The 26,013-nt window shown below is 43.2% G+C and overlaps 1 protein-coding gene across 1 annotated transcript in view; it reads right to left on the bottom strand.

The window, feature by feature from the left end:
- col23a1b (collagen type XXIII alpha 1 chain b) overlaps nucleotides 1-26,013 on the bottom strand; it is a 234,379-nt gene that overhangs the window by 8,570 nt on the left and 199,796 nt on the right. The window contains exons 8-24 of the mRNA XM_080746218.1: nucleotides 25,666-25,692; nucleotides 18,387-18,461; nucleotides 15,801-15,917; nucleotides 10,891-10,917; nucleotides 10,739-10,765; nucleotides 10,189-10,242; nucleotides 10,002-10,061; nucleotides 8,734-8,769; nucleotides 8,559-8,636; nucleotides 4,876-4,920; nucleotides 4,520-4,564; nucleotides 2,836-2,916; nucleotides 2,688-2,744; nucleotides 1,996-2,061; nucleotides 1,672-1,698; nucleotides 1,507-1,566; nucleotides 36-107 (exon numbers count right to left, since the gene is read on the bottom strand). Coding sequence (XP_080602344.1) covers nucleotides 36-107; nucleotides 1,507-1,566; nucleotides 1,672-1,698; nucleotides 1,996-2,061; nucleotides 2,688-2,744; nucleotides 2,836-2,916; nucleotides 4,520-4,564; nucleotides 4,876-4,920; nucleotides 8,559-8,636; nucleotides 8,734-8,769; nucleotides 10,002-10,061; nucleotides 10,189-10,242; nucleotides 10,739-10,765; nucleotides 10,891-10,917; nucleotides 15,801-15,917; nucleotides 18,387-18,461; nucleotides 25,666-25,692 — 954 coding nt within the window. The remainder of the gene's footprint in view (nucleotides 1-35; nucleotides 108-1,506; nucleotides 1,567-1,671; nucleotides 1,699-1,995; nucleotides 2,062-2,687; nucleotides 2,745-2,835; nucleotides 2,917-4,519; nucleotides 4,565-4,875; nucleotides 4,921-8,558; nucleotides 8,637-8,733; nucleotides 8,770-10,001; nucleotides 10,062-10,188; nucleotides 10,243-10,738; nucleotides 10,766-10,890; nucleotides 10,918-15,800; nucleotides 15,918-18,386; nucleotides 18,462-25,665; nucleotides 25,693-26,013) is intronic.

The raw sequence follows: 26,013 nt of genomic DNA, 5'->3' as shown, positions 1-26,013 counted from the left end.
TAGAGAAATAGCATCAAACATGTTAATTTGCTCACTTTCTCTCCCTTGGCTCCTGGAAGTCCTACCAAACCAGTTGGCCCAGATGGTCCATGGGGGCCGTCCAAACCCTAGTAAAACACAATCATCATCATCATCATCATCATCATCATCATCATCATCATAGATTCATGTAGTGCATACATGGGCAACTGGCGGCCCGGGGGCCACATGCGGCCCCCAGCCCCCCACCTTCACTTAATGCGGCCCTCAGGTTAATATCAGAATACTGATATATTATTGCTTTCAGCTGTTACAATTCCAAACGTGCAAGCATTACCCGCTTTAATGAATTCAGTCCATATTAGTAGCCTGGTATAGTAGTATTAAAATGTCTTTTTTTATGACCAACGTATTTGTATTTAAGTTCATAAAGTTAACATGAGTATAAGTAAATGCATTTGACATTAAATCAAAATGTTACATTTCAGGATTCCAGTTAAAAAATAACCAACAATTATTCAGGATTCCAATTCAAAAGAAGCAAAAATAGCCGATCTACAATGTGGCCCTCCGGAGTGAGTGTGGAAATATAGTGGCCCTCTCCATCATCAAAGTTGCCCACCCCTGATGTAGTGCCATGTTTCTCAAACTTTCAAATAGCAAGGTCTCCCCTTAACTCTGACAGTGTACAAATGGTTTTCATTTGTATAATTGTCAGAGTTACAGACTTGTATGGGTCAATTTAGACCCCCCTAAAGGAACCCACAGAGTCCCTGGAATCCACTTTCATAACCACTGTTGTAGTGTCATGTCAACACCCTTCTTTGAGCAGTGAAAACTGCTCCTACGTTTCACTTTGTGTGTATTATATTAGCCAAATGTGTTAGCACGAGATTCGTGCTTATACACATGAAATAACCGACGTCACGGACAGAACGGCCCAAACAAGGACATTTGCACCGCTCACTTCGCACTGGTGCGGTTTTCATTTCAAACGTGATCTTGGCAATATCAATTTATTTCTCTCTAACTAAACCTACACTGGAACAAGCCAATGTCACTCTTTTCTGTTTTGTATGTGTCTATGGAGTTAACATTACTCTAATAGACCCCCAGGTGTGGTTTCTAATGTGCAAATTTGCCTTCCCTGTGTATTTTTGGTTACCTCCTGAAAGCTGAAAGCCTCTGAGTCAAAAGGCCTGATCGAAAAATCGAATTTAATGACATGAATGACATCATGAATTGAATTGAATTTACATCATAAAATAATCCCCTCCCCTTTTACCATACACCCAACACTGTGGGTGTAGCCAGCCTCAGCTGGGTCACCACCCACCTGACAACCAGGCATACTTAATGAACTGGTACACTTTTTTGGAAAGAAAAATCTTCCTCCGAGTATAATCGTAATACCTGATCATCATGTTTTGGGAGGGGGGGGGAAATCATGGCACCCCATCTTTAACTATTTTAAATACTGCTCATCCCCTCCCCTCTCCTTAAATAATAGACCAGCTAGTTACTCACTCTGAGACCAGGTGCACCAGCGTCTCCCTTCTCTCCCCTCATTGCGTCTCCGGGCTCTCCCTGCATCAGAACAGACACACTTTCCTCAGTCATACACCTGGCACGACTAGTACTAGTACTATTGGTCAACTCAACATACGTCTTACAGGGGTCTTAGAGTCTTACCTTGGGACCAGGCATTCCATGATGGCCCTGAAAGGCATGTAACACTTATTGATGGGGGTAACAGTGATGTATGATTATGTATAACACAGTCAAGTTGAACTCTCTACAGTGATGGATTAAGCTCTCTGTATGTCACAATAACCCACTGCTATGCTACGCATAAAGCAGTTTTGGTTTACAATCATGATGTTTCAGTATAGACTCTGCTTAGTAACTCATTAGATCCTTTTGTTATCTTTCATGGACCTTTGTGTACCAATGATGTGATCAATCTAATCTACTCTAAACTGATGGATTGGGATACTGTTGTATAAATTCACTCACCATGAATCCTGGAGGTCCGGGAGGCCCAGGTGGACCTGGAGCTCCAGGCTGGGAGATCATCTGAACCTGGAACACACAGACACACTGCTTCAATACAAGTTATCTCTGCTGAGATATGTATTAGGAGTCACCACATACTGGTGAGTTGCCACACTGTCTCTGTGTGTGTGTGTGTGTGTGTGTGTGTGTGTGTGTGTGTGTGTGTGTGTGTGTGTGTGTGTGTGTGTGTGTGTGTGTGTGTGTGTGTGTGTGTGTGTGTGTGTTAGTTCTCAGGATAGTTTAACAATGTGAGAAGTTTATAGTTCCTGCAATTATTTGCACTTTTTACTCATTTTCCAGACTATGGGCTTTCTTACTAAACCATTTACAAACATCATCTAGTAATTGATCAATGAATACGAAAAGCACCAGACAGCTCTCTTAGTTATAATGTTAATGTGAATGGGCTCCTCATAAAATGGGTATACAATTATTTAATTGCATTGTCTTGACTTTTGACTCGAGTGGACTCGTTGTCGGTGGGGGAAAAGTCCCAAGGGACTAAAATCATGGGCGACAGCGTGATGAGTCAATGAAATGAGTACTACAACACTATGTGTGTGTGTGTGTGTGTGTGTGTGTGTGTGTGTGTGTGTGTGTGTGCGTGCGTGCGTGCGTGCGTGCGTGCGTGCGTGCGTGCGTGTGCCACTGACCATGTTATCTTCTTCCAGTCTGCAGTCACCCTTCTCTCCCTTTTGTGCGTCCATTCCCTGATGCACACAGACCCAGAACCACACTGTTAACATTCAGTCGTGTCACACACTTCAAACAACTTTTTACAATCCATCCGTCACTACTCACAGCAGGCCCAGAAAGCCCCATCTCTCCTTTCTCTCCTCTTTCTCCTGCTAGTCCTGTCAAACCCATGTCACCTTTCAGCCCCTGGTGGAAGAGCAGAATGACAAGGTGCCTGTAAGCTCATGAGGAAGAGACAACCTTAAACTATATTTAATTCCAATTTACAATTTATAATTTAGGCATTTAGCAGACGCTTAATCCAGAGCGATTTACAATAAGCAAGGTAATACATCAAAACATCAACATCAATACATCAAATGCATAGAAATAAAAATCTAAGAAAAATGTAGGTGGACCAAGCTATTCAGTTCAGTAATTTCTAAGTTATTCAAAAATACCAAAAAATGCTATCTAATTTACGTGTATGGTCATTGAGGGTAGGCTAGAGCTACGGTAAGTGCTATGGGCTAAGGTGGAGTCTGAAGAGGTGAGTCTTCAGACCACAGCGGAAGCTAGGGAGTAATTAAAGGGCAACTTGGCTGATTTCATGCACAGCTTCTACATAGAGCTTTCTCAACACTGTGGACAAAATAATAGTAATATTGATTATAGAAATAAAATAGAGAAAAGCACGATGAGGTGTAATAGCATGACTCCAATGTGTTTCTCTGATATCCGGCTAGTCTGACTGACACGCTAGCAATCCTTTTGTTTTCTTTATGTATTTAGGCAAAATTCAAATAAAGGTTCCTTCTGTCAGCTTTTATAATCTATTACTAGACTAGAAGTCCAGGGCGTTACGCAGCCCTCACATCTAGAGTTCGGGCCTCACCTACAGACATGACACCGCCAATCCGACTGATATACCCATATATGTCAGTCCTTGTACCTTTTATGCCCACTCATGGAGATCTCTATCTGTGAGTGCTTGTCCCTTTTAACCCCATATATGGAGATCCCTGACGTCATCAGTATGTGCTCATATACTGTATGGGCATGCACCCTTTGTGCCCATACCGTATAAGGAGCTGAGTGATTTGTTTGCGCCTGATGCCATGACGACACATTGAGTTTAGACAACACACTACATATTTGGGCATGGCTTATGGCTGAGTCATGGTGACATGAGCGCCAGAGGTCCACCCGCCGGCCTGCCTACTGGCCGGTCCTTCCTTAACCCAATTTTAATATACAGTAGTAGGATACCTGACGAATCTGTGATGTCATATTGATGACATCAGTCATCTCCAAATTGGGGCACGTTTCCAGCCTTGTGAAATATTTATATTAAATATAAAACATGTGCGGAGGTAACAAGTTGGCCTACTGGCAGCGAGCACAAGACATTTGGCACTGATTGGTTTGCGAGTGTAGCTCAGGACAAACAGATGTACAGTGCTGACCATCTAGCTAGCTAAAATGTCCAGTAGTAGATTTGTGAGGCTGTAATCCTATACATTCCATACAGTCTATATACCGTATATATACATAATGGAGATATACATAGTCTAAAAATAATCCCATTGTTCTTTTGGTTTGTGTGAAAATCGGAGAAATGTGAAATGTGTATGTGTTTTTTCAGTACCATTATGAGCCAGCTCTTCACACACAGAACATATTGGGAAGTATTATGTTGGATTTCCACATGTTCTCCTCACTAGATAACGATAGGATTAAAGCTGCTCTTTAACATTTCATAAGAAGTTCTACCACATCTATCTTCAATCCGGTACATTTGCTACCCTACCTTCTCTCCATCCTCTCCTGAAGGTCCAGGTAAACCAAGCTCCCCCTAACAGGTGAAAGAAAATGTAGATTATGTAATCATAATGCATAATATCAAGTGGTTCTCAAAGTGACTCTGTGGGTTCCTTTAGCAGGGTCTAAATTGACCAATACAAGTCTGTAATTCTAAGAGTTAAGGGAAGACCTTGACATTTTGAAGTTTAAGAAACACTGACTGCATTATATCACAGCTCAACAACATGACTGGCTTGAACGTGTCCAGATAGTCTGGTCTCAAACAAGACCACAGCTTCTAAACAAATTCAGAAGTCAAATGATGGTGAAGATGTTTGATGTCCTGATTACACAATGCCTTACTTTTTCGCCTGGAGGTCCCCGTAACCCAGGTGGACCAGGTGGACCCTGGAAAAAGGAAGAGACACGATAAACAATACATCTACAAATAAACGTAGTTAACTGTCTAATTTATTGTGTTTACTTTCAAAAAGATCTATCCGTGTTTAATGACACTAGTGCTTTCTCAGGCATTCACACAGATGCGCAGCTGTTTGATGTGTGAATCATATTGGTGTTTAACCCTGGGAACTTGCAGGGAATTCACTCAAGAGCCCTGCTCTGGTGCCAACATAAAGCAATAGTAAAATGCTGCCTGATTTCTCAACAGAATCAGGCCCAAACAGTAAACAAATCGGATGATTCTTGTTCCTTTTTCTCTCTGTCACACTAATGAGGACCAGCTTTGTTGCGGATGTACTGATACAATTAGGCCTTAAATGGCTGCAAAAATGGCACAGAATGTGGTTTATGCGACACAATATCGTTGACCGCAGATTTCACACTGGAACAGTTCAGGGGAGGTTCCTATCATCGAGCAAAGAAGGAGACACAGAGCCTAACGGTTAGTCTTTATTTTTAGCCTCCATATGATTGTATGGTCAGCTCAGAAGTAGATAGCGGTGGGTGGTGGGGGGTGGGGGGCCTGAAACAATGGGTAATGATTAATCCAACATGCAAGATTCCTGAATAAAATGAATTGTCCTCGGGGCTTCATAGGGCTAGCAGATGATGGGTCCATATCTAGTGGTTCTATCTGGAGTCCATACCGTCTTCTCTCTGGTGACGGATGGTTCTCTTACATCACGCCCTTTACTCTCCTCTAGAGCCACAAAGCAACACTTGTTGCCCGACCCTCTGAAGTGTGCCGCCATCTTGAAGTAATAAAAAATGGAAATAACACTCCCTCCCAGAGGTGAACATGCTTATTTCTCCTCCTCCGAGTTTGTGGTTGTCCGTTGGCAAAGCCATGGCAACAGACAGATGTTTCCCCAACAACTATTGTCTTAGACAATTCCATCACCCAACAGTGGTAGCCACCCACGCAGATAATTATGCTAAAAGCCATGAAATTAAATTGGGGAATATAATAAATCCAGTATATTTCAGTCTTGTTGTGTTCAGCACTAAAATTCATCATTGACTAAAATTTCACCACAGATGTGAAATGTGGCTTTTTCACACAAACAAGTCGGCGGATAGCAAAACAGGTTGCACACATGGTGCACAACGAGAAACTCACGCACGCTTTCTCTCTCTCTCTCTCTCTCTCTCTCCCTCTAAAACCATCTGACTGAACTCAGGCCAACCGATCCAGATTGGCCCCAGACTATTGATAAGATCTCAGGTCAGACTCCTCTGTAACTTGCTCACAAGGCTCTCCATAGTATTGCATGCAGGGCAGGGGCCGGTCGTTTCACACTGGCCTCACAGGCGGGCTCAAAGCATGGTGTTTTTTTAATCAAATGCACACTCCACTGCAGAGATAAGCATCTGTTATTAGCATGTAGCACAGTACATGGCAGAATCATCAATGTGCTCTGTGTAGAAGTGATGGATTCTATTCCACAGCAGGCTTTCGCATCTCCACTGATCTGTGGAACAGCACATTGCATGCAGAGTATGGCGGTATTTTAATATACATCCATGGGTACGATCAGAGAAGTCTTCCAGTCTGCAAGCGTCACACCACCGCATAGCGTGTTACAACTCAAACACACATATCCTAAGGCAAATAGAAGACAATGCCACAAGAAACACACAACAACGCAATAGCTGGGACATTTCTCGTGCCCTTAAGGGCAGTCCACATCAGGAATGGTAACTATAAAGATAACTATAACGACACTGATGAATGATAATGTTCTGTAAACATGTTGAACGTGAGTGATGTGTGGAACGTGACGCACTGTAATGTTGGATGTTTTATTGACTGTCAGTGTTTTTAGTGTGGAAAAGGAATAACCTGACTCCGCCAGATGGTGGAGTCTTGGGTTCCAAGACTTCCACCATCTGGTGGAGTCAGGTAAGATAAGGATGGGACGATATGAAACTGTCATGTCACGATCATTACGGCCAAAATCATTTAGATTTACGATATTATCACTCCAGCATGCATATTCTGGGCGGAAACATTAACCAAAATATTTGGTGTGGATGGAAAAAAGCAGTCCAGAGCCAACTCTGGTCCAGTGTATGACGAACGACAATTTCATGATAAATTAAAATCTCTGCGGTATGATTATTGTGAGTGCTTTTATCGCGATAACGATAATAACAATTGTCGTCCCATCCATTTCTTGTAGATGACCTGTTCATAGTTATAGTTATTGAAGAGCTTTTACATCGCTCCGTAGTTAATGTGCCTGGCACTCGGCAGCCACCGTACATTCTATCACACTGCACTTGTGCAAGCCGGTTGTCGTTCCTGTATTCTACATGAGAGCTGCCACAGTTAAAGGGATATTCTACTGTTAAAAAAACTATGTTTTAATTGATTTAATTGTTTTAATTTTGTTTTAATTTGCTTGATTCAATATTTAGATATTTGATATAATTTTTCGATAACTTTTTTCATTTATTTGTAATAATCCTTTGGAAAAATAGAAAAAAATATAGCCAGTAGAGTATCCGATGCAGCAATGCAGATGTGTTGTATTTGCTGGGTTGTGTTGCATCCTGTATACTGTGCATGTCATTATGTAATAGAAGCTGCCTGGTAAACTGGGGGTGTTCGGTTACATGGAGTGACATTCAATACATCTGATGTCAGGAGTGTACTACCTACAGTACTGAAAGAAAAACTAGCACGCGCACCCACACCCCATGGAATAAACAGAGATCACAGGCACTGCTAAGAATGTTATGTGTGCATATCGCCACTGCCGGGCAGAAACCTTGTATCTCCAAATTTCAATTTCTTTTTTGTAAAGTAAAGCCCTGCTTCACCATACAAGCTTGTCGCACGAGACTAGTGAAAATAGCAGATCTACAAGCACACAGTGTGCTTGTAGATCAGCTATTTTCACTATTTTTAAATCATTTTGAAAACAACAAATACAAAAAGAACGGTTTGGGACATACAAGGTTTCCACCCGACAACGAGATTGTGTGTTTTGCTGACAAATCACACCAACAAGGCCATGCAGTAGATTACCGCGACACTGATGCTGCTGATCGCCTGTCAGGAAGAAAAAGGCAAAGTGTTCAAGGCCTATTTCGGGTCTTGAATATGGTTTTGTGATGAGTCATCACTTTTCACAGTTTTATGAGAGCAGTTTTTAGCCCAAGGAATGTTTTTTGTGCAAAATCATGAAAAAAAAATCATGAAAAAACCCTAGCTTGACCCCTCACATACTACCTAAAGCAGATTTTATTTTTTATTTTTTTCGTGTATAGTAAAGTCAATGGGACCCCAACTTTGATTGGCTCTCACAAAGTCTCCCAAGGGAGTTGGATTGGAACAAATTCAGAGGTGATAGTAGACACCTTCATGAACATATTTGTGAAGAAAGCTATTGGTAAGCATTTAGTTCCCAGATTGGTCAAAGATTCGTCTAACTTTCCCTAACTAATACCAGGTTTCCATTGCATGGCACCATTTAAGCTGTGCCCTGAATCCTAACGTGATCCACGCACTGAAGTATGATTTAATAAATAATCTCATTTGCATGTAGAGAGGACCAGGTGGGTATTGTGGTGCTCACCTGGAAAGCATCCAAGAGCTTCCCGTTGAAGTCAATGATGTCTGACGAGCCTGCAAGCCCCTTTTCTCCTGGGTAACCCTGACAGTGTCAAGAGAAAGAATTGGGATAAAGATACTCGGATGAACACAAAGCAAGCCCACTGCATGATAGGGACATTTTTTGACTGAACACATACCATGGGTCCTTGGTCACCGACGTCCCCTTTGTCGCCCTTTGAGATTAGAATACACACAAGTTATAGATGGTGGTTTGATTTAAGGTTGTCTATAAAAATGAAATGAAAATCAAAATGGCAAGCTACCATTACTATCACTACTAATATTACTGCCACTACAACTGTTACTGTATATACGGCTATAACTACTGTTACTGCTAATGCATACTGTATTACTGCTAGTAATACTACAATTAGGACTGCTATATAACTACTGCCACTGCCACTGTAACTGTTACTGCATGCATTACTACTACCAGTAAGACGCCCTAAAGGGCAAGGTCACGCAGGACGGAATTCGCACAGGACGGAATTCATTTGCAAGTGTGATTGGAGTTGCGGTTGGTTGTTTAAGTTGGACAAAATGTGGACAAAATATGTTCTCAAATATGGATATGACTGACGTCTGACATCATAGATGTCTTATGTTATAGACCGCATGAGACTCATACCATACGTCCATATATGGGCATTCCAAGCTATGGTCGCAATGAATTCTGTCTTGGCCATATATTATGGAGCGTCCATATATGGGCATTGCCAAATATGGGTCAACAATGTGATGTCACAACAGGTCAGCTATAGACATTGAGGCGTTATGCTGCCTTGGTCATTGAGTCAACAATGTGATGTCACAAGTTCTCACAACAGGTCAGCTATAGACATTGAGGCGTTACCTACCTACCTACTGACCCACTGACAGTCAAGGTTCTGCCAGGTCTGATAGTAAATGCTCCCTATAGCCGCAGTTACTGCTAGTACTACTACTATCACTACTGCCATTAATACTTTTAATGCTATGGCATGTACTAGACCAGTGTTTCTCAACCTTTTTTCTGCATGGGCACACTTTTCATGTCCCAAGAATCCATGGGCACACCAACATAATACGGGGGTGTAAATATCGTCACTGTCGGGAAGAAACCTTGTATCTCCAAGTTTCAAATGTGTACGTTTCTTTGTTTCTTCATACAAGGCTGTCGCACAACAGTAGTGAAAACAGCAGATATACAAGCACAAAACGCCTCAGGAGGCGTTGTGTGCTTGTAGATCGGCTGTTTAATCATTTTCAAAATGATAAATACAACACTGGCTTTCAAGCAGTTTCAAGGGGAACACTTGACTCTTCTCAGGGGCACACCAAAGGTCCCCAGGCACAGTGGTTGAGAAACACTGTACTAGACTAGTATTACTACTAGCAGTAGTAATACTAATAATAAAGCCAATACCTTGAATCCTGGGAGTCCATCCAATCCCCTCTCTCCTTTCTCTCCGACACCTGCCTCGCCCTATTTCAACATGCAGGAGAGGACAAGGTCAGTGTAAGAGAGGATAGATAAATGGATAAAGTGAAATATTCGTGATCTTAGTACAATGTATATGGTCTGGTCACTGAGTAGTAGAGTTCATCTTTACCTTCCCCCCTGGAGGGCCCTGAGGTCCAGGATAGCCAGTTTCACCATCTTCTCCCTGTTGACACACGTGGGTTAGAGTAGTCAAGAACTGGATACCCTAGCATCCCTATTCTGGGCAAGTCATAATGGGCAAACTTCCAGCAAAAAACAGCTGCTCTAAAATCTTATAGAACAGTATTTTTTTTATCATTGAATACCATTTGATGCAACAAAGTATATACTGTAGGGTTTAAGTTCGTTGTAACTGTCACCCTTTATTGGTTATATTTCAATTTAATGCTATATTACATAATTGGACCTTTTTTGTCATTGTTTTATTTCTTGAATGAATGTTGAATTTTGTGTTTTTATTAGTAAATCAATTGCACAACTTTTCTCTTGATGACCATATTATGTAGGAACGTTCACTGACTGCTCTTTCTCCATACTTCAGTTCAGGCTAAAGGTTTTTTTTTGTGTTTCATTTGGTACACGTTTTAAATACAAAACTGGCCACAGACCCCCTTCACAAAAAGTGACAAAACCATGATAAGTGGCATCAGTGATCTTACCGGCTTTCCAGACAACCCCTGCGCTCCCTGAAAGTGATGTCAAATATAAGAGGAGAAATATATGATTACTCAGGTCTTAATAGCATGTGATTATGTTTGATGAACAACAAATTGATTGTTTAGTAAAAACCAATGTTTAGTAAAGGACTCACCTCAATGCCATCACGACCTGGAAAACCCTGTAGATTAGAAGAAAGGAGAAAAGTACATTATGGTGAACTTTGATAAATAGCCACTAGATGTCAGTGTTGACTGGTTTTTAACCACTTTCACTTTGCCATCCCTAGTTTGAGCATGTCATTTTAGACATGTTTCAAAAAGCAAAAATAGACAGTTTTACAGAAGCGCTACTCATCGTAAGTATAGAGAACTTCAAGCTCCACTTTGTAACTATATACGGACATCCTGTATACTGTAACTGTACCAGCTGTATATGCTATGTGTAGATATATTATGTAGATATATTTTGTTTGATTAATCTTCTTTTCATTTGTCTTTCTGAAAATAACCAAAACAATGGAGCTTTCACCCACTTCTTTAGACCTGTAAACTTGTGATGTGAATAGAAAAGTACCTACTGTAAATAGATGCCAGCCACTGGTCATACCTCAATAATACAGTAAAGCCGCTAGCACTGAAACCACATCTAGTCTACACTACAGAGTCAGGGAAGGGTGGGATTTTTGGTTTGTAAAAGCAAATATCTTATTTGTATGGGACGTAATGTGTTTTACAGCATACAGTTATTAAAACGTTACATAGTGGAGCTTTAAGTTGTGAAATAGAGCCTGGCCTCGTGCTCATCAAGCACCTCAGAGTGATTTAACCTTTTAAAGGGAAAGATATGAACACGGGGCCCCAGGCAGGACTCATACTCTGCACAGCTTGATGAAGGCCCCAGGTCTCTCTTAATAAAGCCCTGTAGCTGCATGTAGACCTGCGTGTAAAAGATCTGCTGTTTAATTTCCCCTCCCAGTGCAAAAAAGAACACTACTGTTATGCTGTGTGTGTGTGTGTGTGTGTGTGTGTGTGTGTGTGTGTGTGTGTGTGTGTGTGTGTGTGTGTGTGTGTGTGTGTGTGTGTGTGTGTGTGTGCGTGCGTGCGTGCGTGCGTGCGTGCGTGCGTGCGTGCGTGCGTGCGTGCGTGCGTGCGTGCGTGCGTGCGTGCGTGCGTGCGTGTGTGTGTGTTGTGTGACTGATGTATGCAGTTATGAGAGCGCACGTACGCACGCGTGGAAGAGTCAGCACTCGTACTGTAATCCAGTATCATATTCTGGCATATTTCCATTAGTGCTTTGGTAATCAGAGCTATTGAGTGTACAAATGAAAGTTTATGTAAATACTGTGTGTGTGTGTGTGTGTGTGTGTGTGTGTGTGTGTGTGTGTGTGTGTGTGTGTGTGTGTGTGTGTGCCTGCCAGGTGGGCTTGTGCTCAGTGCAGTTCAACATCTGCTGTGAAGTCATCCATAGCACAGCTATAGGGGGGGATCTTGTGTAAGAGCGCCCTCTCACGCACGCACGCACATACACAAACACACACACACAGCTGTCCGTTCGCAGGGGTTGCTGCGTGTTTATCCGCTCTCTCAAGTAGTTCCGTGTACGCTGTAATAAATGTTATCATAAGTTGGAGGTTATTAGCCTCTTTCTCTTATTTCAGAATTATAATCAGAAGCTCCGCAGTGAGGCGTTCCATCTGGCGCTCATCCTCCTGCTCTCCCCACAAAACACCCTGTCCTGTCCTGTTCTCCTGTTTCATCCTAGAGCAGTGGTTCTCAACCCTTTTCAGGCCGCGACCCCCAAAATAATCATACTTTAACTGGGGACTCCCCCAACCCTGACGAGCACTAAGAGTTTTGTATAACACGGTTCTATTGTGAAAATAGCAGATCTACATGCTCACAACGCCTCGTGTTGCGAGGCGTTGTGAGCATGTAGATCTGCTATTTTCACAATTTCTGCCTCTAAGATTTGAGAATTTGGCTAATGTTTCATTTGTCATTTTAGAGATATTAAAAGTCCTTAAATTGTCACTTTAGAAATGTGCATATACCCTCTGTAAATTTAAACTTTATGTTGGGTGAGGAAAAAATGTTGAGTGAGGAAACAATTTCCCCAAAATAATTTGGGGACACCCCCTGGGGGTCTCGACCCACAGGTTGAGAACCACTGTCCTAGATCATCCCAGGAGCCTCCAGACTCCACCAGGACATCTTTACTCCACACCTCCACAAGATGGATTCTCGCTAGACCAGACCTGGCTTCAAGTTCCAAATACTCTATATACTACTAAAATATCGTCACTGTCGGGTAGAAACCTTGCATCTCAAAGTTTCAAATGAGTATGTTTTTTTCTCGTAAAGTAAAGCCCTGCTTCATCATTCAAAACGTACGCAGAAAACAAGTGAAAATAGAAGATCTACAATCACACAATGCCTTGCAATGCGAGGCGTTGTGTGCTTGTAGATCGGGTATTTTCACTATTTTAAATTGATTTTAAGATAACAAAAAATGGAAGGTTTTGGACATGGGTCAAGGTTTCCTCCACCCGACAACAACAATATATAACACCATTATGTTTTGATTGGCTAAAGTTTGCATGAACTAAATATTAGGCACGGCAGGGGCGGAGGAGGCAGAGTGGCTGTCTTGGAATATGAAGATTTCGGTTCGATCCCTGGCTTCTCCTGTTAAGTGTGTCGATGGCGTGTCCTTGAGCAAGTCTACGATGAGCAGGTTGGTGCCTTGCATGGTTTCTTCCACCAATGGTATGTTAATGCAATTTATAAAGAGTTACTGACCGCCTGCAGTCATTTGCTTATATAAATAGCTGTTTCATCTGGAAGTACATCTGTGCCTATATGTTTTGAATGTCTTTCCAAAGAACTGTCTTCTTAGACCTCTGTATGTACCTCACTCTTACCAGTCACTTTGAGGCTCCCTCCATCTCCATTTCACTTATTGGGTCTGAGGGCATGGTTCAGCCGGGCTGCACTCTCTCCTCCCCTGCGTTTCTCACACTCACACATCTGCCAGCAGCATGGATCGACCCCATAGCGCCACGCTGCTTTGTTTTGTTGTTTGGGGTTCCGCCGGCAGGCCCCTTTAATCAGCCCACGAGAGTGAGTACATTCGAAATGGACTATACAGTAGGTTAAAGGATTCTTCGACACAGTCTGTTTCTCGTCTATTCTTGAGCCACGCTTGGCTTTTCTCTCTCTCCCTTTTCTTTTTTTTGTTGTTCGGCTCTCAGACTCAAGCCCCCGTGAAACCAACACTTTGAGTCTCCATCACTGCACCATGCCAGCAGAGGGTAAAGCATTCATTCCTTTGCTTGAATAAACACAAATTACCTTCCACCCCCACCCCCCCGCTGTTATGTCCCCAAACCACAGCTCCAGGCTGTCACTTTAGATGAACTAACTTGTGGAAAGTAGAGGGCTAATGCGGAGAAACGGCAGCCGCCTGAGGCGGGGAGGAGGGCGCGCTCATTGTTTGAAAGCAGAAAACTGCCCGTGAACCTTGCAGGGTGCCCTATCTGTTACATCTATCTGTTACGGTGGCACTCTGCAACGGCTTGTCCAGGAAGGTACGTGAGAGAGTGGGGACACGGCTGCATCGCTCTGTGGCCATTGGCTAACGCGAACCAGATGAGGCAAAGACCGACGCTGCTATTTCGGGAACTTTTAGGTAAACCACAGCTCACTGGCTGGTCCAGTAGGAAGAGAATAGAATATTTAGGGTTTACTGCCATTTTATCTACAGACCAAAGGCGTCAATTGGGTATGGCAAGGTATGGCAGCTTAGAGCAAGGACGCCAGCACTCACTTTAGATAGACTCCTTCTTGTTTATTAAATTGTTTTCCCCCAGCAGCCAGTACATGTGGACGTTTCGGCCCCACAGGCCTTCTTCAGCGTGTAAACTCAGAGTTTACGAAATGTCCACATGTACTGGACGCTGGGGGAGAAGAATTTAATAAACAAGAAGGAGTCTATCTAAAGTGAGTGCTGTCGTCCTTAATCTAAGTTCATTGTTCACCTGAGCCGTGCACCCTAGACGAATGTTTATGTGAACCTCTTTTTTTGACGAGTGCTCCTCTTCTCTCTTCCCTAAGGTATGGCAGCTGCCATGGCTACAAGGTGAAAAATAAGATTCTTAAATTAAATTCATCATGCCTGTTGCTAAGGTATGGCAACATGACTGGTGTCTTGCGTGCGTGCAAGACACCAGTTATGTTGCTATACCTTAGCTTTTGGTGAACTGACGCCACTGCTACAGACCCTTTCCCAACATGCACACATAGGCTACTTTACGTAAACTCACATACACAGACATGTGTTGCATACAGACAGATGCAAACAATTCAAACATATGCACGCATATGCAGGCACGCACGCACACGTAGAGAGGTAGCGAGAGAGAGAGAGAGACACGCACACACACACACACACACACACACACACACACACACACACACACACACACACACACACACACACACACACACACACACACACACACACACACACACACACACACACACACACACACACACACACACACAGCATTTACATAAACTCTCCTTTGAACACACAATAGCTCCTCTGATTACCAAATCGCAAATGGATATATGCCAGAATATGATACTGAATTCTGAGTGCTGACTCTTCCATGTGTGTGTGTGTGTGTGTGTGTGTGTGTGTGTGTGTGTGTGTGTGTGTGTGTGTGTGTGTGTGTGAGAATGTGTGTGTGTGTGTGTGTGTGTGTGTGTGTGTGTGTGTGTGTGTGTGTGTGTGTGTGTGTGTGTGTGTGTGTGTGTGTGTGTGTGTGTGTGTGTGCGTGCGTGCGTGTGTGCATGTGTATGCATTGTGCACACCCGTGCACACACAGATATCTGTCCAGTTGGCTCAGAACAAGTGGGATAGTGGCCACGGACAGACGTGTCTATGGCGTGATGTTGCGATGATGAGAGTGAAGGGACACAGCAGCGGAGAAGAGGAGATGTTTAAAGCATCACTGTACATAATAGAGATGTCTGTGACAAAGTGAGATGAGATTCTTACCTGTTCCCCAGCAGGGCCGCGGGGCCCATCCTTGCCGGTGTTTCCAGGGGGTCCTCGGGGGCCTGGGGAGCCTGGGGGCCCAGGAGGCCCCGGGGGTCCAGCCTGGCCCTGGTCTCCCTGATGGATGAAACGGAGGAAATATATTTTACTTTTACTTCACTACATTCATTTGAAAACTTTAGTTTGTTACTTTGCAGATATAAATTATAATATTATAAAACATACATAAACCACTTTAGCCCTATTTTATACCAAGACTATTTGAAAATGGCCGATCTACAAGCTCACAATGCATCGTGATGTGACGCGGTGTGAGCTTGTAGATGGGCCATTTTCAAACATTTTGTACTTTTACTTTTGATACTTTAAGTACATTTTGATGCCAATACTTTTGTACTTTTACTCAAGTACATTTTGAATTCTGGACTTCTACCTGTAAGGGTGCCCTCAGACCAAAATACCTATGAGAGTGGAATCCGCGTTCCTCCAATGCATTTCAATGAGAAGGGAGCGTTTTTTGCAGAAATCCTCTGCTGGCATGAAACCGCTTCACTCTCATTGAAATGCATTGGCGGAACGCGGATTCCACTCTCATAGGTATTTTGGTCTGAGGGCACCCTAAGGGTGCCCTCACACCAAAATGACTAGAGTGGAATCCGCCAATGCATTTCAATGAGAATGGAGTGTTTTTTGCCAGTAGAGGATTTCTGGAAAAAACGCTCCTTTCTCATTGAAATGCATTGGCGGATTCCACTCTACAGTAGGTATTTTGGTGTGAGGGCACCCACAGAGTATGTCCACATCCAGTATTTATACTTTTACTTGAGTAAAACATGGGAGTACTTTTTCCACCACTGTCCATATTCTAACTTTTTGTGTATTTTTTTCAAACTTGATCATACTATAGCGTCACACGAAACGCGGCGTGAAGCTACTTTCACTAATTTTAACATACAGTACGAGGTTTGCATCCAACAGAGAAGTTATGATGCTTTGTAATCCTCGAGAAAGACAAATGGTAACACATGCTCTCTCTCTCTCTCTCTCTCTCTCTCATTCTCTCTCTCTCTCACACACACATGCACGTTAAAATGTGTTAATTTGAAACTAAGAACGACACCCACAGTGTTTCATTTCTTTGCGGTTCCTCGACAAAAACGGACGGAAATTCTTCTTTCTCACGAGAATAACTTTCAGCACAAGAACAAAGTCTGTCCTTGTCTGAGACTACTTTCTCTCCGTATTTTTATAATTAAGTTATACAAATCCAACTGGCTCCATTAATGTTTGTCGCACCCTGGAGGGGTTAGCGGTAGCCCTGTGTGACAGGCTGTACTGTACTGTGGCATGCTGGCACAGCAGCCCCTTTAATGCAATCGATATTACCAAGATCGTCCATAACAAGCATAAGACCCCATTTCCTCCTTTAGATTATTGGTAGCATAGCTCTAGAAGTCCCAAGGCCTACACCAACAAAGCTGTTCTATTCTCTCTCTAATGGAAAGCACATTCCATAAGCCTATCTAAATTGTGTGTGGTTTATCCTCCTAATATTTTTGTTATGCCGCAGACCTTCGATATAAACAACTTCATTGCAAACAAACGCAATTACACTGAAAAAAAAAGAAAAAAGAAAAGAAACATGGCACAGTGCAATGGGCATGAGTGAAAAAAGGTGATGATAAAGGAAAGGAGAAAAGAAAAGGTATGTAAAAAAAGAGAAATTTTTACATAAATAAACGATGGGTGAAGGAACAACAGAGTGTGAATGAGTCCGGCTGGTTCAAGTGATGATGAACTTTGGTAGAATATTGGGGTTGTTTTAACTGGTGCCTGGACGAAATAGAAGTCGGAAGGTGACGCCTACCATAGTCCAATGGCTGTAGTGTAGAGTTCTATCTCACTCCATTCACTCTCATCGTTTGGTGAAACCGGTCTCAAAATCACATATTGAGTATAAACATAAACACAACGGGATAAAAATCTGATTCTCCCAGAGCATAAACAGACCAGTCCTGGACCTGGTACTCATTGTTGGGAAGGTCAACTGTATTCATGTTATATTGTCCTTTGAATATGAAACGTAAAAACATTGAGAATAAAGGCATTTCAGCAGAGCGTAGATAATATAGGTTTTCCCATCATAAATGAATAGTTTAGCCATAGAAATTGTTCCCCCCCTGGGGGGCGTCCGCTGGCCTACTGGTCCAGGCACGTACAACTTAGGCATTGCCGGTTCGATTCCGATCCGGACGACCTTTGCAGTGTGTCACTCCCCATCTCTCCCCCCATTTCCTGTCAGTCTACTATCCTATCAAAAAGGCATAAAAGCCCCCAAAAAATATATATAATTGTTCCCCTCCCCCCCAAATTTTTTTTTTCCACCAGCATCAATCGAGCTGGACAAAACAAGATCTGTGCTAACAAATAATATGGTAAGTTACCATTGTAAAAGTTGCTGGAAAGTAAAGGGAGAGGCATTTTAGGATTGTGTGACATCAATGACAGGAGCTCAGTACAACCCAAGGTTCTACCAAAAGTCTAAAAGGTTAAACAGCGTACACAAGCCTGTACACATGACAGTACCTTCAGAAAGCGTCTCTGAAAGTTGTTGGACTGGTCGCCAGAGAGAAAGCCGTGGTCATGGCGAGGAAAGACCATCTGAGGCGGGAGGAGGAACAGGGAGGAAGGACAGAGCAGCGGTGAGAAGACGACACCAACAGAAAGACAGGAGAGGAGAGAGAAAAAGAGGAGAGGACGGCAAAGGAGGAAGTGAGACGAATGAGCCAATCAGGAAACCACTTTTTTAGACGGGGAAAAGACCTCCATTCCGTGGAGAGAAAGATGGTTAGACAGGAGAACGAGAACAAGACGATCTTGCTACAGCAGTGGGAAAAACAGAGCCGAGTGTAGGACCTCAGGAGCTGTAGTAGGCCATTAGAGAACCATAAACCCAGATCTAAGATCTTTAATGTGCCTCTCTCCTCTCGGTCTTGAAGACAGTAGGCGTGCTTTAGAACAGGACAGGACAGTGACAGCTCAGCAGCCGGACAGAGACAGGGGTGGGCTGCTGTGTGAGGGCGACCGCACAGAGGACCAGAGAGAGACAAACCTTGACAGTGAGGATCTGATTACTGTGCAGACCGGCATATGAGCTCTGGGAAGCAGGACCCTGGCAGAAGGAGGTGAGGAACATAACATATGAGTGTACAAAGAGAAAGGTGACATGTCTGCTGGAACGAGACAGCACTGCTGAAGTCATCGTCCCTGTTAAAAGGCAATAGGTGAGACAAATTAAGATAAAAAACTTAAATAACTGCAGAGTAAATGCGAGTCACAAAACCGGGTGCACGGTTCAGAAATAGTTCAACGAAATCACGGGAGCACTCACACTTCAAATCCTTCAGTTTTATGATTTGGCACGGCCAGCAACCACACACGGACGCTTTTCAGTGTCGAAACGCGTGTGGTTGTTGCCCGTGCCAAATCATAAAACTGAAGGATCTGAAGTGAGTGCTGGTGCTCTTGTGATTTTGTTGAGCAAAAAAAGAAATTTATATATATATCGTCACTGTCGGGCAGAAACCTCGTATCTCCAAGTTTCAGATTTGTATGTTTTTTGCAAAGTAAAGCCCTGCTTCATCATACAAGGCCGTCGCACAAAAGTAGTGAAAACAGCAGATCTACAGCGTTGTGTGCTTGTAGATCGGCTGTTTTCACTAGTTTAAATCATGTTTTAAATGATCATTTCAAAACGAACGGTTTTCGACATACAAGGTTTCCACCCGACAACGACGATATATACAAATACTGTACATAATCTGATATATGAAACACACACAACAAAAGTAAATGGGAAAAAAGAAAGAAAAAGAAGTGGTGGAAAAGAATATAGGCTACATTATTCATGAGAAATATATATAAAAAAATATAACATGCCCCTGGTTATACTGGTCCTATGCTCAGTTCCAGCTTGAATGACAGCAGTTAAACGCAATTGAGTTCCTATAGGAGGACAGAAAACAGAAGAAACAGCTGTCCCCCCAGGACATTTATACTGTATACACTACACTACAGTATGCGTGTCCATTTGAGTGTGTGTGTGTGTGTGTGTGTGTGTGTGTGTGTGTGTGTGTGCGTGTGCGTGTGCGTGTGCGTGTGCGTGCGTGCATGCGTGTTCCATGTTGTTTTTCCGTCTCTCCCTGTGCAACAAAAGCAAACAGATGACAGTAACTATGATGATTGCCTGTGAAGCTGAAAGGAACATCATTAGTCTGCCAACAGTCCAATCCTCTGGTTGAGTTCCTCTGGAAACCACGATGAGAGGAACCAACTGAGAGAGACTGGAAGAATGGAAGACATGGGACAAAAGGTAGAGCAGAAGAGAGAGGTAGCGAGAGAGAGACATACACACAAACAGCGATATTGACAAAGAGAGACAAAGAATGATAGACACAAAAAGACACACACACACACACACACACACACACACACACACACACACACACACACACACACACACACACACACACACACACACACAGCGATATAGACAGAGACACAAAGAATGATAGGCACAAAAAGATAGAGATGAGTGAGTGAGTGAGTGAGTGAGTGAGTGAGTGAGTGAGTGAGTGAGTGAGTGAGTGAAAAAGTATGTGAGTGAGAGAGAGAGAGAGAGAGAGAGAGTGGCAACCTGGCGTTTTCCAACAGGTCTGAGGTCTTAAGCTAGATGCGGAATAGACCCAGTTTTTTTTTTTTTTATCAAATCTTTGCTTCTGGGGGTCCCCGGAACAAAATATTTTCAGATGGGGGTCCGTGGTCAAATACATATCATTTTGGGGGTCCTTGACATGGCCAAAAACATATCATTTTGGGGGTCCTTAACCACTGATATCTGGCAGATTCTACAAATATCTTCTAAATCCTAACAGTTTAATGAAAAAAACGTATCAGTGGTTCTCTTTGTCATGTCAAGGACCCCCAAAATGACATGTATCTGGCCACGGACCCCCATCTCAAAATATCTTGTTCCAGGGACCCCTAGAAACAAAGATTTGAGTTAAAGATGTTCATGTAAACTTGGGTCTATTCTGGATCTAGCTTAAGGCCTCAGACCCGTTGGAAAACGCCAGGTGGCCTCCCTGCAAGAGAGACAGAGACAGAGAGAAAGAGAGAGAGAGAGAGAGAGAGAGAGAGAGAGAGAGAGAGAGAGAGAGCGAGAGACAGAGAGAGAAAGATACTCGACTGTTCATGAGGTTTCTGTTAACAGGCTGTGGTGAGCGTTGGATCGCTCGAAGGCCGCCACAGACTCCTCCTCTCCTGTCCTCCACTCTCTCCATTGTCACATTCACTCATTCCCACCATTCCCACCATGAAGTCCATACATTCATGCATGCATGCATGCGTGTATGTACGCTACATGGACATATCCAGGCACGTGCACACATAGACATGAAAGGGGGCTTGAGCCCCTGCCCTTTTAACAGTCTGTCAAAAGTGCCCTCTCCAGACCATGAATGCAGTTTTCATTATGGTGAAAGAAATGCAAATGTCCTCTATCCATGCCATACATGAAGGCAGCATTCAAGAGAATTGTCTTGTCCAAACTCTGCTGAACTTGAATGCAGCATCTTCTGTTGAAAGAATTGCTCTCTCTGTGTAGAAATCCATGCTGTATGCCACATCTCCAGTATTGCCTTTTTATGCTTAGTTTAGTGTGGTATAAAAAAATAGCCGACCTCCAAGCTCACAACGCGTTGCAGCGTGACGTGTTGTGAGCTTGGAGGTCTGCTATTTTCAATATTTTCACCAAAAGGCCATTTTAGAAAGTTCAGCCCCTGCCTCTTTAACATTCTCAGCACGTCCCTGGACATATCACAACAACTCCCATAGCGGATGCTCTGTGCTCATCTCCCACTATATACCTTATACACAGCAGACCTCAGGCTGACATCGAGACAAGCAGCCATTGTTGGCCCTGCTCTGGGGGAAGATCAGGAGGTGGGACTGATGATGAAAAACCCCCATCATCATGGTTTGTCTTTCGTCAAAGCCGCTAGATGAACCTAAACGGCACAGCGAGGATCTCCTCCATGTTAGCTCTATAGACAGTACGGCGCTTTGCTTTATTCCCAACATTCAAAGGTGCTATGCGGGGAACCCATGAAGACCACACAAGTCAAATGTTTCTCTGTCTCTGGGTGACACAGTGGTGGGTTCTTTATAGTGTCACTGGTCCCTGGATCGGAGCTTATTTTGAAGCCTATATCCGCCATCCTGTGTATGTGATCTGTCCCGGGACGAGTCTGGCACAACCTACACTGACTTTGTAGGATGATTTATTGAAGGGAAGGCACGCCGTGACAGAGGTGCAAGACCACTTCCTGTTTTCACATTGTTATTTCTTATTATCCTCTCCGAGAGGTCAGGGGTGACATAGGCTCCTCCGCTAGTACGGGATGCATGATGACGGACCTTTCAGAGTCACTTCCACCTCCCATAAGTCTGTTCATCTAACTATTCATTTAACGAATGTCTGTCTGTCCATCTGTCTGCATGCTGACATCACTGATACTAAAGAGTGTCGCCGCCGCATGCTGAAACAATGCCCAAATTTGGAGATGAATGCCCAAATTTGGAGATGAGCATGCTGACATCACTGATAATAAACAGTGTCACCACCTTGGCTGTCTGTCTGCATGCTGACGTCATACTCTGACCTCATAGTACCGACATCACAGACTGATACAACGGGTATTGCACAAGTGGATGTCAATGGTGACCGTTCTGCCCAACGGACACCGGTTTGGGTTCTCCAACATTACTTCTGAGACTCCTACATTCAATCCCTCATATTGTCATTGTCGGGTGAAAACCTTGTATGTCCAAAATCGTTCATTTTGCATTTTCCATTTTAAAAATGATTTAAACTAGTGAAAACAGCCGATCTACAAGCACACAACACCTGGCACCGCGAGGCGTTGTATGCTTGTAGATCTGCCGTTTTCACTACTTTGCGTGACAGCCTTGAGCGATGAAGCAGGGATTTACTTGCGAAAGAACATACACATTTGAAACTTGGAGATACAAGGTTTCTGCTCGACAACGACAATATACTGTGAGTGTGCATACCCCCCGGGCACAGGACTAGTTTACACTAAAAGCCAGTTACAATATTTACGTATGTAAAGGCACACACAGACTTATTAGGAATTATGGTATCACATCACCCATTGAAGCCATTGGTGCCTTTTCATTTGCTATCCATGTCTGTCAACACATAGCGCAGGGCCAGGCAGCGCTAACGACTGCCGTAGATTTAGGAGAGTTATCGTTTGTTTTGAACCGAGCCTGCGTTTCTAAGTGATACTCTGAGGTTTTTCAGCTGCGGAATTATCCAAGGACATCAAAGGCCCACGGCGTCTCATCCAAATACAATATTTACCCTCTGGAAGAAACGGCGACTGCAGAGAGCCAAAAAGATTTAATTCCTGCAAAGACCATTACCTCAAAATAGTTGGATACTAGGCCCAGGAACCCGAATCGCTAACGGGTTTATAGAAATCAGGAATTCCTCTAATGTCGTCTTAACCGCCGTGTCCAACAAAGTAGCACTGTCAAATTGACACTCAATTTGTCCTCTGCTAACATGAAGTGTCGAGGATTGCATTCACTGTCATGCTGATACATTCACACATTGTACGGTAAATACACCTTTTGTTTGGGCAAGAACTAAAGCAAATCCAGTAACCACAGTCATTCATTTAAATCACCACTCCGAATTTAGAGCTACATTTGGAAGAAATACGACATCATGGAGGAAATGTATTTTAGACTACATATGAATAATAAACAACGCCAATAATAAACAGCTGCTCACAGCCACCATACACTGTATATTCTAATGTACAGTAAGTGTAGGTGACATAGAATTGACCCGGAGTTCAAATCTGTGCATATAATTTAGGAAACACATTCATAAAAGCAGGGGGAGATATGGGGGGTGTGTGTACGTCTTCTTCAAAGAATCCCAACCGTTCATCACGTAATGCACCGGGGGCTTATTTTGAAAACCGCAACTGGATAAAGTGGGAGATAATTATGCACATCTCAGAAAGGGTGGAATGATATCACATGAAAAGACAACAATGACAACACAAACCAGATGCAGAACGAGGTTACCCCACGATGTGAAAAGACCATGGTTTGGTTTGCGACTGAATGGTAGCTTTGGCTCGCCGAGTGGACGGTTTGGTTTCAATGTTTCCATCAGGGACGTGCAGAGAATCTTAGAGAGGCAGGGGCTGAAATTTCTAAAAGGGCCTTTGGTGAAAATATTGAAAATAGCAGACCTCCAAGCTCACAGCGCGTCGCAGTGCAACGCGTTGTGAGCTTGGAGGTCTGCTATTTTCAGTGCTTTGATACCACACTAAACTAAGCATAATCAAGTGAATACTGGAGATGTGACGTAACGGCATGGATTGCTACACAGAGAGTGTAATTCTTAGTTTCGACATAAGATGCTGCATTCAAGAGAGTTTGGACGAGTTTGCCTTCATGGAAAGAGGGCATTTGCATTTCTTTCACCATAGTAAAAACTGAATTCATGGTCTGCACGGGGCACTTTTTACAGACGGGTAAAGGGGCAGGGGCTCAACCCCCCTTTGATGTCTATGAGTGCACGTGCCTGGTTTCCATCATATTTCAATATCATAGTTTCTCATCTCTGTCTGGAGGGGCTTTAGAGATGTGGGCTACTGTAACCTCATCAAAGTTCTCAGCTCTGTTTCAAGACGCAGCAACGCAGGGTGAGCTTGACACCATCGTACGGCAAAGCATAAATTAGGGATGTCTTAAATACCTCGCTAGCTGCACCCAACCATACCAAAAAAGATTATGAAAATCATGAGCATTAAAGGCCCACTTCACCTCTGGGACAACCAGAACTTTTATTTTATTGTTGTTTGGGACACGATCAACACAATCCTGAGTTATTTCTTGTGTTCAATTTGTGTTTTGAGATATTTGAGTATTTCAGCATGGCTAGTGATGCATTTTGCATCTTAAGATGCAGCATGATGCATCATATTATGCAAAATGGTCGTCCCAGAGGTGAAGTGGGCCTTTAACTCATTTGCTGCTATGGCCGAAAATCCTGAAAAAATCCTGTTGTACCGCCCTGCCATGCCCGTAGAACCCGAATATTTCCCGTCAAAAAAATGTTTTTGACCCCAAAAAATGTAGTAGGCATGATAGCAATCGCGAAATTGCATGTTTAACCCCCATAGCAACCCCATCTTTCAAACATGGCAGCCATCTTTGTTTACATTTTAGGAAAACATAATGGCTGCTATCTCATGAATGCCTGAACGGATTTCCATTCGGATTTTTTTGTTTGAAAGCTGTGAGCAATGTGGACACACATGGTGCATTATCTAGGCATGGGTGTGCATGATCCGTGCACTATGAATTACATGGAAGTCTATGGAGACAGGGGCATATGAGAGTACGAAGGTATTGTTAAATGGCAGCAAATGAGTTAATGTGCACACAAAATGTTATGCCAATCCAACCAGTATGTTTTGAGACAAGATAGACAGAGAGAAAGATAGACAGAGAGAAAGACAGACAGATGAAAAAGAGAAAAAGCAAGAGCTCTATAGCAAAACAGGGAGTTAAAAAAGTTAATGCAGTTCAAATACAGATCTGGGGTTGCACAGAATCACTACGCAGTTAAATAACAAAGTCCTTTTGACTCGGTCATTGTGGGGAAGTAGCACTCTAATACAGTACATCCATAAATACAGTAGCAAACACAATTATCGTCACATTCCCACTGGCAAAGACAGAAAACATGACTTACCCTTGGCCCAATGTCTCCCTGGTCACCCTGAGAGGAAAACAGGAAAATAACAATCGTCAACTGCTATTACTGATGTACTGCACACACACACACACACACACACACACACACACACACACACACACACACACACACACACACACACACACACACAGTACAAGGCAATGTGAAACAGCCACTGTTGAACTACTGTGACCCCTATAGCTCTGAAATGTAATACTTGGACATCGGAAGGAAGTGAACACATGGGGTCAGCTGTACCCAAACTAATTTATTTCAGTTGGCAGTGAACAATCCACCTAAGCAAATAAGGACTAGCACAAAGGAGCTCAGGACGGGAACATTCAC

Source organism: Nannobrachium achirus (genome assembly GCF_963921795.1).
Source record: "Nannobrachium achirus genome assembly, chromosome: 17".
Lineage (NCBI taxonomy): Eukaryota > Metazoa > Chordata > Actinopteri > Myctophiformes > Myctophidae > Nannobrachium > Nannobrachium achirus.
The sequence above is the reverse complement of the archived record's forward strand: the minus strand, read 5'-3'. Positions and strand labels throughout refer to the sequence as shown.